This window comes from Artemia sp. Qi Xiang Cuo, chromosome 2 (assembly GCF_049724085.1).
Source record: "Artemia sp. Qi Xiang Cuo chromosome 2, ASM4972408v1, whole genome shotgun sequence".
Classification (NCBI taxonomy): domain Eukaryota; kingdom Metazoa; phylum Arthropoda; class Branchiopoda; order Anostraca; family Artemiidae; genus Artemia; species Artemia sp. Qi Xiang Cuo.
Window position 1 is genome coordinate 13,199,999 of NC_142795.1, and position 14,011 is coordinate 13,214,009.

General features: G+C 36.8%; 1 protein-coding gene across 2 annotated transcripts in view; it reads left to right on the forward strand.

Moving 5' to 3' along the window:
* Window positions 1–8,568, forward strand: part of LOC148954921 (cystatin-B-like) — a 29,267-nt gene extending 20,699 nt beyond the window's left edge. Inside the window, exons 2-3 of one of the 2 annotated variants that reach the window (XM_089107990.1) lie at window positions 1,290–1,543; window positions 8,317–8,568. In XM_089107990.1, the coding sequence (XP_088964116.1) occupies window positions 1,316–1,543; window positions 8,317–8,436 (348 nt within the window). In that variant the 5' untranslated portion in view covers window positions 1,290–1,315 and the 3' untranslated portion in view covers window positions 8,437–8,568. The remainder of the gene's footprint in view (window positions 1–1,289; window positions 1,544–8,316) is intronic. The other variant, XM_089107991.1, reaches the window with a different exon arrangement.
* The last annotated feature ends 5,443 nt before the right edge of the window (window positions 8,569–14,011 follow it).

A 14,011-nucleotide genomic window follows, 5' to 3' on the forward strand; every position in this document is an offset into this window, starting at 1 on the left:
TTGTAAAAGACAATATTAACAACAATTAAGTTCACATTGGAAGCTGCTTATTACAACATTAAGTTCCCTTGACACTATGTGTATCAAATTGTTAGATTGTTCTCTATATATTTTGTAAAACTGTTACATATAATAAAATAAGAAGTTGTTGAGAAAGGATATTGTAAAACTCAGTGTTTTTCTGTCAGCATGTTTTATCAATCCAAAAATCAAGTGAAGATTCTGCTAGATTCAAGCCTTACAAGCTAAAATCTATAGGAGCTGTAGCCTTTTTTAAAGGGATAAGACTGTTCATAATTGTTGACTGTTTTCCCTCCTCACTGTTAGTATTAATGTGTGCATTTACCTTTTGCAAAATAGGAAGATCCCCCATCTTTAAGAGGGTTTCTCTGCTAGAATAGTGTTATCTCCATTAGAGGTGATCTAAAACTCGTTTTTTTGTTGTATTAACCCATTCCTCTCAGTTAGATCTTAGTGCACACAAGTCACAGTCTTAGAGGCTTGATAACACACACAAAACTTAATTCATAGGCCATGCATTTCCTTGGAGTGGGGGTGTGGGTTACTTTCTATCAGTCTTGTGAGAATACCTATTTCCCCAGCCCCCTAAAAATGGTCCAAACTTATACATGAGTTTTTTAGCCAACACATATTGATGTTCTTCAGCCATCTGTATATTTATGTAAACAGTGACTACATATTTATGTTTTGCCTCAATACACTTATGTATTAAGAGAATTTTGTTAACAGTGGCAAATCTAGGGGGCTGTCCCTCCTGTTTAACCTAAGCATGGGAGTTTACTTTTAGGCAGTTTTCACTTATGTTCAAACAGATTTATCAAGTGAAACAAAGGGGAGCACAAAAGTCACAGCAATTGCACAAATAGACATGAACCTATGAATTTTGAATCTGAATTCTGAACAATCTAGTGGTCTTAAATGCAAGGAACGATCATTGATCCTTGTCTTTGGGGTAGCTTTGTCCCTAAAGTTTGCACCTATGCTTGTGAGCTACTATGATGATAAAATACGAGACGAGTAATTATTTTATCCTTGTCACTTTTGTTTGTGCAATTTAAAAATAAATTTTGGATTATACAGTTCATAAACTGAAAAAATAAGTATAAAGATTTATATTTCCTGAAACTCTTTATGCCCTGTCACTTAAAGGCTTAGCTTTTTGCATTTATGCCTGGTTTAACATGCTCTATCTCGATTTGCAGATCTCTCTGTTATAAGGAAAATCAAAATCTGAGAAATCTGTATATTTAGTTTTAATGCCTTTCTAGGTTGTCATTGGTAAGAAATTTGTAGTATGAAAACTTTTTTGTGTCTTCTCACAGTTTTGTCAGTGTGTGTCACTCTTGGATCAATGCAGATGGTTGGTGGAACCTCAGACCTCAAAGCGCCTGATGAAACTGTTATGCAGGTTACAGCTTCTGTTAGGCCAGCTGTGGAAGAGCGTCTTGGTAAACGATTTAGTGTCTTTCAGCCTGTTGCTTACAAAAGCCAAGTGGTTGCCGGAAGAAACTTCTTTGTGAAGGTATTTCTATTCTCTTTTTAGCTCTTTATGTTTTACCATTGTAATTTGTACCAAGTTTTTTCAAGATTGTGTTTCTCACCTAAGCCCAAGCTCCACTATGGAATTCATTTAGTGTGATGTGATATGGACTGAATTTATTAACAAGCTTTTGGTCCTTGCAACAGAAGTAGAAAAATAGCAGTGTAGAGGAGAGTAAACTGGCTGATCCAGGGGGCCCGGGAGCGGCCCTCCCCCCAAGATTTTTTCCGGCGCCATCATTTTTTGTTTTTTACACTTAAAAAAAAAATAAACTTGGCAAATTCGTTAATAATTGGCGCCCTTGTCACATTGCCCCCCATCCCCCCAAGATTTTGCTCTAGATATGCAACTAGCAGATTAAGGGCGAAAATGAAGAGGGTTATGTTGGACAACTGAAAAGCCCACAACATATAAGAAAAGAAGAAGAAACATTGTAGAACAAAGCAAGCTTTATAGAATAAAATAATTTTCTTTTTCTGTATTTTCCATTGGTCAAATGCTACTTCGCTGTCAACCATTTTGCCAGTTACGTCCAGGTAATGTTTGGAATTAAATCTAAAACTTACATATGAATGACATAACTTACCACAATAAAGAAAGAAATATTTGATTTTGAATATCAAGTATTATAAACCCTTTAATTTTTTTTCTACTTCAGAGACAGTACTCTAACATTTCTTGTAGTAGAGAGCCATAAGCCTTCAATATATTTTCTTTTTTCCCCCAAAACCAGTTCATATCGTAGTGGTGGCCGTAGAAACTTCCCAGGAGGCTCATTCGAATAGAAATTGAAAGTACTCGTACCTTTTTTAAAAGTCACAAGTGGTTGGAGGATAATCTGCCTTCTTCCATACCTTGTATAGCTGCCATCCCTCATAGACAATCAGTCAAAATTTTGATATAGTTATTTTGTTAAAAATAGTCTAAAGGTCAAATAACTATACTTCCATGGAAGACTTTACCCCCCCCCCCCCATAGCCTGTAGAGCTAGGGCTATAGGCTATGCAAGTTGCCCATCGCTTACATGTAGGATTTATTATTGGGAAAAGGGGGCATGTTTAATGCTGGGTCTCCAAAAAGGTTAAGGGTATTAAGATGAAACAATGTTGAGGAGGGTGTTAACAAAATAAAAGACACTATGTGTATCAATGTAGTCAAAAGAGTTTCTCTGCAATATCTTAGGAATAGCCTAGGGTATTAGCTAGAAACTTCCAGAGAGAGAGAGAGAGAGAGAGAGAGAGAGAGAGAGAGAGAGAGAGAGAGAGAGAGAGAGAGAGAGAGAGAGAGAGAGAGAGAGAGAGAGAGAGAGAGAGGTGTTGAGGAGGGGACAGCGCCCCTTTCATATAAGGAACAACTTCTGTTTGTTTAAAGTTTTAATGTCGCTCCTTACTTTCACTTAGAAACTTCTTTTTTTTATTTAATTTCTGAATGTTTTTGAACTAATGCAGGTTTGAATTTGGCTCAACGTACATGCGAAATTAAGACAAAATTTGCATATTAATTTTGGCAGATTTATTCCGTATATGAAGGGTTCCCCCCTCCTCAATACTTTGCTCTTTACGCTAAAACTGTTAGCACCTTTACAAAAAATTTTCCTATAATAATTAAACGACCCCTGTTTTTCAGTAGACGCTCTTCAAAAATTGGGACTTTTTTAAGTTCAAAACTTTAGCGAGGAGGAGGCAACCTTTCATATATCGAATAATTTCCATTTGTTTTTCAAATAATACCGGTAAGTCTGGTTCACCCTCTATGAAATATACCCCTGTTCCTCACGGGAAACTTCTCAGTGGAAATTTCATCCAACGTATAGTGTACCCCCTCCCGTCTTGTTCCGTCCCGACAGTTCCATCCTCGCTGAGAATCTCCCCTTCCTGTAAGATTGCTTGCGGACGATTCAGCCTGAAAATTCTCTTTAGCATTATTTCATTTGAATAAGACTTTCTAATCGGTTTCTCGATCACTCTAGAAATGCCCCCTTCCGTGGAAATTACTTCCCGGTAATCAAAACACTGGGGGGGGGGAAAACCTGGATAATTCCCTCGGAGCATCTCCACATGAAAAATTTGGCAAAGAGAATGTAAGAAAGTTAAAACGAATTTCGTATAGTAATTCTGTCAAAACCTCCCAGTGTAACATTTCGCCTGTAATATTCACCCCCAGGAAATGTCCCTCTCCAAGGAAGATTCTCCCCATAGGAATCCATCCCAAGCACAACCCCCCCCCCCCCCTAAGAAAAAAGTCTGTATACTTCCCAATAACAAATTCTATACGCAAACAATGGGCAAATTTCAAAGCTTACAGGCCTCTCCCAACGGACTGTAGGAGATTATTTTACACCTAAAGACATAGTTATTTGATCTTTCAACTATACTGAACAAAATGGCGATCTCGAAATTTTGATCAGATAATTTTGGGGGAAAATGGGCATGGGAGGGGCTCCAGTTGCCCTCCAATCTTTTTGGTCACTTAAAAAGGACATTATAACTTTTAATTTCCGGTCAAACGAACCCTCTCACGGCATTCTAGGACCGCTGGGTTTATACGACCACCCCTGGGTAAAAAAAACAACAAATAACCAATTATGGGTTAAACAACAATAACCAATAACAATTAACTGGACCAATTATGGGTCAACGTTATTGATCATAAAATTTTTACTTTTTTCAATAAATTTCACGTTATCAATAGTATTGTAATCTTTTTTACTGAGGGGCTGCTGACGTTATCGGGTACTGTATGCACCCTTGGGCCACGCTGCTTTTGTCTTCAGTGAGATTTCAACTAATAAATCATGACTCCAATAATGCTTCTTATTACTACTTTCCTTATAAGTATTAACACTTCTATTCCTGCCTGGGGTCTTGATGCCCAAGAGTTACAGCTGTCAAACTTTAAGAAATGTACAAATGCAAAAAAAAAGATTATTATAAGCTGTACTAAAAAGTTAAGAAACCAACAATAGAATTTACTACTGATGCTAACAATTCATTGCAGTATCGATCTCCTGAGATACCCAGCTTTGCCTCGCTGGAGCATTCGTCAAAATAATTTGTTTTCTTTTAGTTGTTGTTTACTTTGTGTTTGAGCATCTTTAAACATGATGTCCAGTTTTTTAGCTGTTAAAATAGTTAAATGGAAAATGCAAGTCTTTTTCTAAGGAAAGTAAAGATCAGCCTTAAGAATTTAAATAAACAGATGTTATCTCGTGAATGCCTTTCAACCCCTCCGCTCTTCACGCCAAAGCTTGATTAGTGCTTTGCTGAAAGCATTTCTAAGTGCAAGATATATAGTCAGTGGGCAATTGCATTTTTTTTTTTTTTTTTTTTTTTTTCGATTGCTTTTCAATATATTCGAACCACAGACTTTGTTGTTTGAAGCCAATGTGAATAGACAAAAACATCCCTTTTGTGATGCATATTGTAATGAAACAATCAGCTTTTATCACATTGTTCTAGTTGTTACAGCAATCGACTTGAAGCAATGGGGATTCTTTACTGTATATAAAAGGGAGGTGTTATATACTGATAATTTCCTTTTTTTAAATTTAATGTCGATCGTCAGTTTCATTAAAAAAAAAATTGATTAGCTCTGTCATAATCGGAGATTATGACAGAGCTAATCATAATGTCATAATCGGAGTTATCCTATGTATGAGTGGACGCCCACCCCCCTATCAACCTCCTGCTCTTTACACTAAACTGGAAATTTTGTTTAGCATTGCTTCAAAAAAGGCTTATCTAGTTTTATTGCTTTTCAAAGAGATTAAAGTTCTGAGTAAGGGGAAGGCTGTCATTTTTATGCAATTCTGAAAAAGGCTTATGCCAGCTTTGCCTTTCTCTAAGACTATTTGTCTTGGCTTTTTCTCCAATTAGTTATGGCGTGATGGCAACTTGACTTTACTTCAAAAATCAAGGGACTTATCATATCCTTGATCTTTACCCTGAAGTTCAACCTGTTTATACCAATGTTTCAATATATAAAACTGAAGTTTCCTGCTAAAAAATTACAATTTCCACAGTTAGGTGTAAACTTTTAGTTAAAACAGTTAATTAAATAATTAAAATAATAAAGCCCAGTACTTCAGTTTTGCATCTGGAAATCTTTACTGATGGATAAAAAAAATATTAAAAAATCGACTTAAGAGAAGAGAAAACGAGTTAAAAAAGGAAAGGAAAAAAGCACCGGAAAAACTTGCATCAGTTGTTAGCCAATATGGCGGAACTTGAAGTCAAACTAAAGAGCTAAACTGACGTAGCAGACAAAAGAAAATTGAATGCAGAACAAAAGCAGAAAATTGAATTGCAAATTGAAAAAGCAGAAAATTGAAAGCAGAACAAATGACTTTTAAGTTTGAAAGATTTGTAGAGCTACACACTATCTCACTTAACATGTTTTCCACACTACTATCTCGCTGTCTCTCTTGCACGTGCACGCTCTTAAATGCTGGAAGAAATTGGTACGTCTGTAGCCTAAGGGCTAGAATCTAGCCCTCAAGTGCTTGGACAAATGTATTAGAAGCGAAAAAAAAAAGATTGACTAGTTAGAAAAAGTATGTAACCCCACGCCCCTGAAGATGAACAGGCTTTATTCCTGCTTGCTTAAGAGTGTCTTTTCGTAATACGAGAGACATCTTTAAAAAAATAACTGTGAATCCTATTTATGCCTGTGCTGCACAAAAAAATGGTATGCAGTGTTTTCATTAAAGTCTTTTTTTTTGTATCCACCTGCACACCTAATTCCAAGTGAATCCATGTACTTTAGCGCGGAAGGTAGTTTGGGCTCAAAAGTGTCGTATCCTCTGAAAACCCATCCTCTCCACCGCCTTAACCCTGTGTATTTGCCCTATGTATGTCAAGCCTGTTAGAAAAAAACCTCTCTACCTTTTTTCTGAAAAAGTGGTGGTGGGAATGATGTTGAAGAGATCATGGTATTAGTTTTGTTCCTCCAGTCACACAATTTATGAACCCTTGCATGATTACACCACAAACAAGGTGTAACATGCCTACCTTCTGCAAAAGCTGATGGGGAGAGGCTTTGGGGTACAGGCCAACTCTGTGCCTTCAGCTAATTTTAGCACCGAATCACGAGTTACCTTGTTTTGGCAACGAATCATGGCCATTGGTGGCAATTCACGAGAATGTGGGGGAGGGTGGGCAATTTTGTTTCGATTTCCAATGAAAATATCTAAAAAGAGGGTTTTTCAATAAAAATGTAAAAGAAAAGATATGTTTCAAAATCTGGGGGGAGTTTTCTCATTCCTGCTCCCTCTTTATATTGACACCAACAGTCAGTGCTCATCTCATTTAGCCCAGCCATCCAGATTATTGCTCGTCCCCTCAAAATTTGCAAAATAATATGCCTTGTCAATGAATTTTTGCATAAAGAGAAAATGATGTTGACTTTTTAAAGGTTATCGGCTATTAAAAGAAAAATACTTATATCTTAGTGCAATAGTTGGTTTTCTTGCCATGTGCCAACTTTCTAATATCATTACGGTAAAGGGCCCAAAGGCTTCATTATCTTTAGCAACCAGAGAACTATTGGAGTTAGGATACATGTGTGATTTCATTCTTCTGCTTTAGACCCAAACACAGAATTTAAATAGCAAAATCAACCGGTATCACAAACAGAAATGACTTGTAGAAAGTAGATAGCAGCACTTTTGACCCAAAGGGAAATGCTCCTGCTGGGATCTCTATTTTTTTGTTTACTATTCTAAGAAATTATTTTTACAGTAGGCCTAGGAATTGTTGTATCCTTTTGCTGTTTCAGCTTTAAATTTAAGCTCAATTGATAGCCCTCTCTGATAATGATTATCAAACTCCAGTGTAGGCTTTGCTCGAGAACAGGTGAAAACTATCCTTTTCTGGCCCCGGGCAAGAATTTTGCTTAACTTTCTAAATTATACTTCCGAATTTGTCAAATGTGGCTAGAACTCTCAACGTTCTTTGATGTTAGACCCTTGTTAGATCCTTAGATGTTAGACTCTTATCATTTCTCATAATTTATTGAAATTGATGGTTTAAAAAAAAAAAAAAACAGCGCACAACTAAAGTGTTTCTCTAGTAAAACAAATAATTTCCCAGTCAACACATAATGAGTTCAGCTAAGTACCATATTAGTTATAGCTGCATTTATCAAGTGATGTATTATTAATTGGGGGATTTAGTATTTTGGAAAACAACTTTGAAATTTTCTTCAGATTTAGTTGTTCTCCTTCTGTGTGTAGTCTTTTTTTTCATTCTAGTTCTTTTTTTATGGATAAAGGGCTTTGGACGTGAAACCTAATCATTTGGGCTATATTATATCTAATTCGATTCATCCCTCTTGATGAAAATTTTTACTCATTGATATATATATATATATATATATATATATATATATATATATATATATATATATATATATATATATATATATATATATATATATATATATATATATATATATACATTTATATATATATATATATATATATATATATATATATATATATATATATATATATATAATATATATATATATATATATATATATATATATATATATATATATATATATATAATATATATATATATATATATATATATATTTCTGCATTCTCTTTATTATTATTTTTTTAAATAAAGTAGTGTGGTGTAAGGAACCACTGACTTATCATATTTGTCTTAGATTAGCTTTCATTTTCCTGGTTTTTGGTTGCCAAAAACATAATTCTCTTTACTTTTCATTCAACCCCATTTCTTTTTCAGGTTCATGTTGGAAATGATGAATATATTCATCTTCGTATATATCAGAACATTCAGCAACAACTTCAATTGAGCAATGTTCAAACTGGACACAACAGAGAATCCAATATTGAATACTTCTAAACTTCTAAATTGTTATCAATACTTTTATCGATTGCGTGCTTTCTAAATTTCAGCGTTTTATTTTGTAGCCGTTCTTCTTTTATACTCGTTGGCTCTCTTGCAATAAAGAAAAAGAAAAAAAAGCTTTTTTTTATGTATTTGTAGCAAGAGCTTCTGCCTTCGAAGCCTCAAAAATTTTATTTTAATTTCTTGTTATAATGCAAAAAATTAGATTATTTGTTTTATTGTTAAAAAAAACAGTGGGGTAAGGGGCCATCATTAAATCTTTCCTGAGTCTCAGGGGTGGTTCTCGACGCCCATACTTAATGTCTACAGTGTTGAAGATTCTATGCAAAACATTCTCCAGAAGAACTGCTTGATATTTCTTGTAAGAATGAAGTTTTAACCCTTTTCACACGTGTGGCTAGCTAGACATCAGTTTCTAACCATCGCCACCTTAGACCGATCGGGGTTTGCTTAAAAAAGAGGAAAGAAGTAGAATTGGTAGATATATGATTATGCCTAGACATTGATGTCTAGCTAAACACGAATGTGGATTGGACTTTTTTGATTAAAGCTGTTAAGGAAACTGAGTCCTCAACGAGGAAAGTTGAACGGCTCTACAGAATCCATAAATCTTTTCTCTTAAGTGTTAAGTATATTCCAAATGATCGATCCTTTTGTAAACAGATGGACTCCCTTCTCCCAAAGGACTCGCATTTATTCCCAAAGAACTCAGCGTGTCGTGTCATAATTAAACTGTTAGTTGTTTAAAACTAACCAGTATGTTTCGAAAAAAGAATAATAAAGGTGATGAGTATGTTTGGAACCTTCTCAGTTACGTCACTGACTAAATAAACAGAAACAAGTCTTTCTCAATGATCAGACATCATCAGAAAGTTATCTTTGAGGGGCCTGTTGCCAATCTCAGCCTACGCTCCTAACGCTGACGTTTGAGCAGTTCTCCTGTTTTTTTTTAACTCCTTTGAGATTTATTTTCTAAACCCAAAAGAAATATGTAAACCAGTGTTGTCACCATGAATTTTCAAAGCCTCTTAAAAAAAAGTGCCCAAAAACCTGTGAAGCTCGTCTAAATCCTGTGATAACTTTCAGGGCGAGGTCACACCTTCTTACAAGTTTACTCTTAGTCTAGTTTTCATTAACAGGTTCTGGAATCACACTTTCGACAGATCCGTCAACAAACTACCGGTTTTCTTTGTTGTGGTTTCCGGAATCTCGTACCAGAATCTGACAATGAAGACCGAACTTTTGGTTCTCCGAAGTAGTAACGCTAGGATGTTGCTAATTACTAGAATATGTGCGACAAGGTCTGAATGGCTGCACTACCGGACTGTCTGTTTTGCTTGATTTTATGAAAAAAGCGATGATAGTGGTATCAAAGTAACAGCCCTCTGCTCATCTACCACAGTAAGAAAGAATTACTAAAAATACATACTATCGTCCTTCGGACCTTATGTTTCACATTTACTACGTAGTAAAACAACAAGGTGTGAATTGTTGTAGATACTATTTAGGGAATGGGTGTAACTGAACCCTGGTGCAGCTGGACCCTTGTGAAACTGAATCCCCGTTCAACTGAACCCTATTTAAATGAAGCCCTGTGCACCAAAAATCGATTTGATTTTTTGAAAATTTGAAAACTCAAAAATCGATGTTCTTCCTGAATGGGCTGTCTTCGTCATAGTCCCCTAGGTTCAGTCTACCCACTCTGAAAGTTAGTTATCCATCGGAGAAAATCGACTGTTGGTCCATTTCCATTCTTTCCATTTCGAGAGCCGATGTAGCCGAAATTAATTTAAAACTTCTTAGTTAATACATTAAGTGCGCTTTCTTTAAACTAATTATATTTTGCCAAATAAAAGTTTTTAAAGGAAAGCAAAGAACCATATTAAACTTAGAACAGCCGAAATAAATTTGCATAATGATTCAAACTCAAAATGACCAGAAATCATAGATGTGGGCATAATGTATTATTTATTTTTTCCTGACCATGGAACTTCGTATAGAAGGAGTTGTGGTAGAAACTTCGAAAGGAGCTCATTCGATTGGAACTTAAAAGTTCTGGTACCCTTTTTAAGAGTCAAAAGTAATTGGAGGTCAGCCAGGCCCCCCACGCCCATCATTTCTCCGCACAGTTAAAAGGTCCAGTAATTACGTCTTTGGTGACGGCGCCCCCACAACCCTACGGCAAGGATTCTAAGTTATGCTACTTGGCCATTGTTAACATATAAGGTTTATATGGAATGTTGTCGTATAAACTTCGGAGGGGTCTCCTTCGATTGGAATCGGGAGTTCTAGTGGTCGTTTTAGAGTCAAAAGTGATCGGAGGGCAATAAGCCCCACCCATGCCCTCTTTTCTCCGAATGCATCCGATCGAAATTTTGAGATAGCCATTTTGTTCAAAATAGCCTATAGATCATATAACAATGCCCCAGGGGTTGATACAACCCCCCAGAGCCTGGGGGCAAGTGCTGTAGGCTATGTCCCAGGGGCATATAAGGTTTTTATGAAAGGGGTTGTCGTATAAACTTCGAAGGAGGCTCATTTGACTGGAAATTGAAAGTTCTAGTTACCTTTTAAGCCAAAAGTGATCGGAAAGCAACTAACTCCCCCGTGTTCCACAAATGCATCCGATTGAAATTTTGATATAGCTATTTTGTTAAAAATAGTCCAAAGATCATATAACAATTCCTCCAGGGCTGACGCAGCCCCCCAGGGGCAAGGGTTTTAAGTTATGCCTGGGTATATGTAAGGTTTTAATTGAAATGAAAAGTTCTTGTGCCCTTTTTATGAGTCAATAGTGATTGGAGGGCAACCAGCCCCCCACCACGCTAGTCATTTCCCAAAACAAACCCAATAAAATTTCGAGACAGATATTTTTTTGGTTCAGCATAGTGGAAAAGTCCAGTAATTAAGTTTGGGGATGTCAACCCCTCCTTGTAATAATAATAATTTATTGTTACCCTCTGTACACAACGAAAATGCACTGAAGAGGAGTATATGAAAAACGAAAAGGACAGACAAAAATTTTGCACAATTATTGATAACTTTAACTTTTAAACACTTATTCAGCATTGCTCAAACACTATAAGATTTTACAACTAGTGATGCTAGGCACTTGATAGAAGGCAAGTCAGTAAAAAACCGCCCAAGGGTTCTCTTATCAAATTGACCATTTACCTTGGCAAGAAGACCGTAGGGTTTTCTTAGTTTTTCTTTCATAGCATCAATTATAAGCTATATACTGGATCTAACAGAAGTTCCAAATAGAAGGCCTAAATACCTAAGTGAACTGGAAGATGAGATTGTAGCGGGACCAACTTGGATTGTATCATTGGAGGCGATCTCCGGTCCAAAGACAAGAATCTCTGTTTTGGAAATAGCAACTAAAAGACCGATTTCATTCAGTCTGGAGTAAGCAACATCAACGGCATCCTGGAGTGCCTCAAGATTATCAGCCAAGAGAAGAATGTCTTCGGCATATGACAAGTGACATGCGTCGCTTGTAACTAATAGAGCTATTAAATATTGCCGGACTAAGAACAGAACCTTGCTTAACAGCACGGCGAACACGAATGCGATTACTAACAGTATCTTGCAAACGTATCCGGATTGAGGACTTCTGATACCACTGCCATAAGTAGGTACAAACAGATGGATTAACTCCACTTCTAAAGAGAGACAGAATTACTTGGGAGTGAAGAATGGACTCAAGAGCCTTAGAAATATCAATGGCAGAAATATAGAGTTTATTTTTTGCCGTTTTATGCCTTTTAGGAATCGCTAGAAAAGTTGCATTGGCCTTCTACAGACCCACTCTTTCCCAAAACCCAAACTATTTGTTGCCATGATCATGTTTCGTGATAGTTTCATTATAAATGAGCTTCTCAAGAATCTTGCCAGTCGTCGAATATGCAGTAATCCGTCTATATGCGTCACAGGATTTTGGGTCTTTATTTTTCTTAAAAATGCACGTTACTAGACCTTCACATAGCGCATCAGGAATATTCTGCCGGGCGATGCAAGCCTGGAATAAAATAGTAAGATGTCCGAACAATTTTACTGTTCTGTATATCAGATGTTCGGGTTGCAGGCCGTCTGAACCCATTGCTTTACCTGGTTTAAGATGGCGAATATGTACCTGAATAGATACAGGCAGAACGGTGACAAAGTTTTCAGCACTGTCTAACTTTGCAAAATGACCCAAAAGCATAAATCGATTGTTGTGTCAAGAGGAGATGGATCGTTAGAAAATGACTGTCCCAAGACCCTAAATCAAACAGATTGTCCTCAGATGAAGAAGTCGAGGTAAGTTGACACCTGACGCCACAATAGCTGGTGGTATTTCTTAATGTCCCGTGAAAGATTGCAGATTGGACGCCGTTTTCATTGCTGCACAGTTTTTCTTTATACACCCTTCGTATATTTGACGGTTTGAAATAAACTACCTTACCTTGGACAACCGCAGTTGGCCCAAATACGAAACCATAACTTGTGTCGATGTTTAGCACTCTGAAGTTCAACGTCTTTACTCCAGCCTTTTTACGTATCCCAACTCGAATTTTGGCTAAAAGAAGAGAGACTGAAGCAGCGACCTTGATTTAATGAACTAATTCCGCCAAGTAGAAATCCAAATCGAGAGTGTTCCTCTTTATAGACGTACATAAAAGATGAAATCGAGTCTGGATTCTTGATAACGTAGAATCTAATGTTCCCTGATAATAGAGAGCGATCAAGACGATTCCAGCAAGGCTTAAAACCCACTTAGGCTTTTGCACATGGAGGCATAGAATAGGTAAGTCGAAACTGCGAACTTAAGTGATCGCTTGTTAGGATGTTGCTTGAAGCGTCAACAATTGTACTCTGTATCTGTTGGCCGTTCGTTAGAACCAAATCCAGATTGGAAGTGGAGCCCGAGTTGTGCACATAAGAAAACGGTTTCGATTTGGGTAGCAGAAAAACGCCACTAGGAAGGGAATGAAAGTAATATTTGAGTAAGCGGTGCAGTCTCACTTTTTAGATCCGTGTTTAAGGCATCACAAACAAGTATTGTCTAATTTGCTGCCCGAACCCTATGAATGGATTTATAAAGCAAAGCACAGGCTGTGGCAAATTTACGATAAGGGGACTCATTTCAGTAAATTGTTGGCATACACACACACACATAAAAAAAGGAATCAAAATCAGCTGAAATATATACATCGGAAGATTCAAAAAGAGCGCAAGAAAACTTCTTATTCACTGCAATTACTAGGCAGCCGGAAGGACGACCAGATGTCAGTTTGGCGGGCCGAAAAAAGAACGTGTGGTCACGCGAGAAACCTAATTGTGAGACATTATAAGCACTTAAAAAGTGTTCAGTGATACGCGCAATTTTATAACTACTAGAAAGCGTTTCGAGAGTTCCAAGCTTGCCAGGAGCATCGTTAATATTTTGATATAATTAGGACACGACTGAGTTAGAAACCATCACAACTTGGAAATTACACAAAGGTAGATGAATTAAACCTTCCTGAGGATATTGAACGGGGAGGTGCTTCATAAGCTCCGGACAGACCAAAATATTGCTACGATG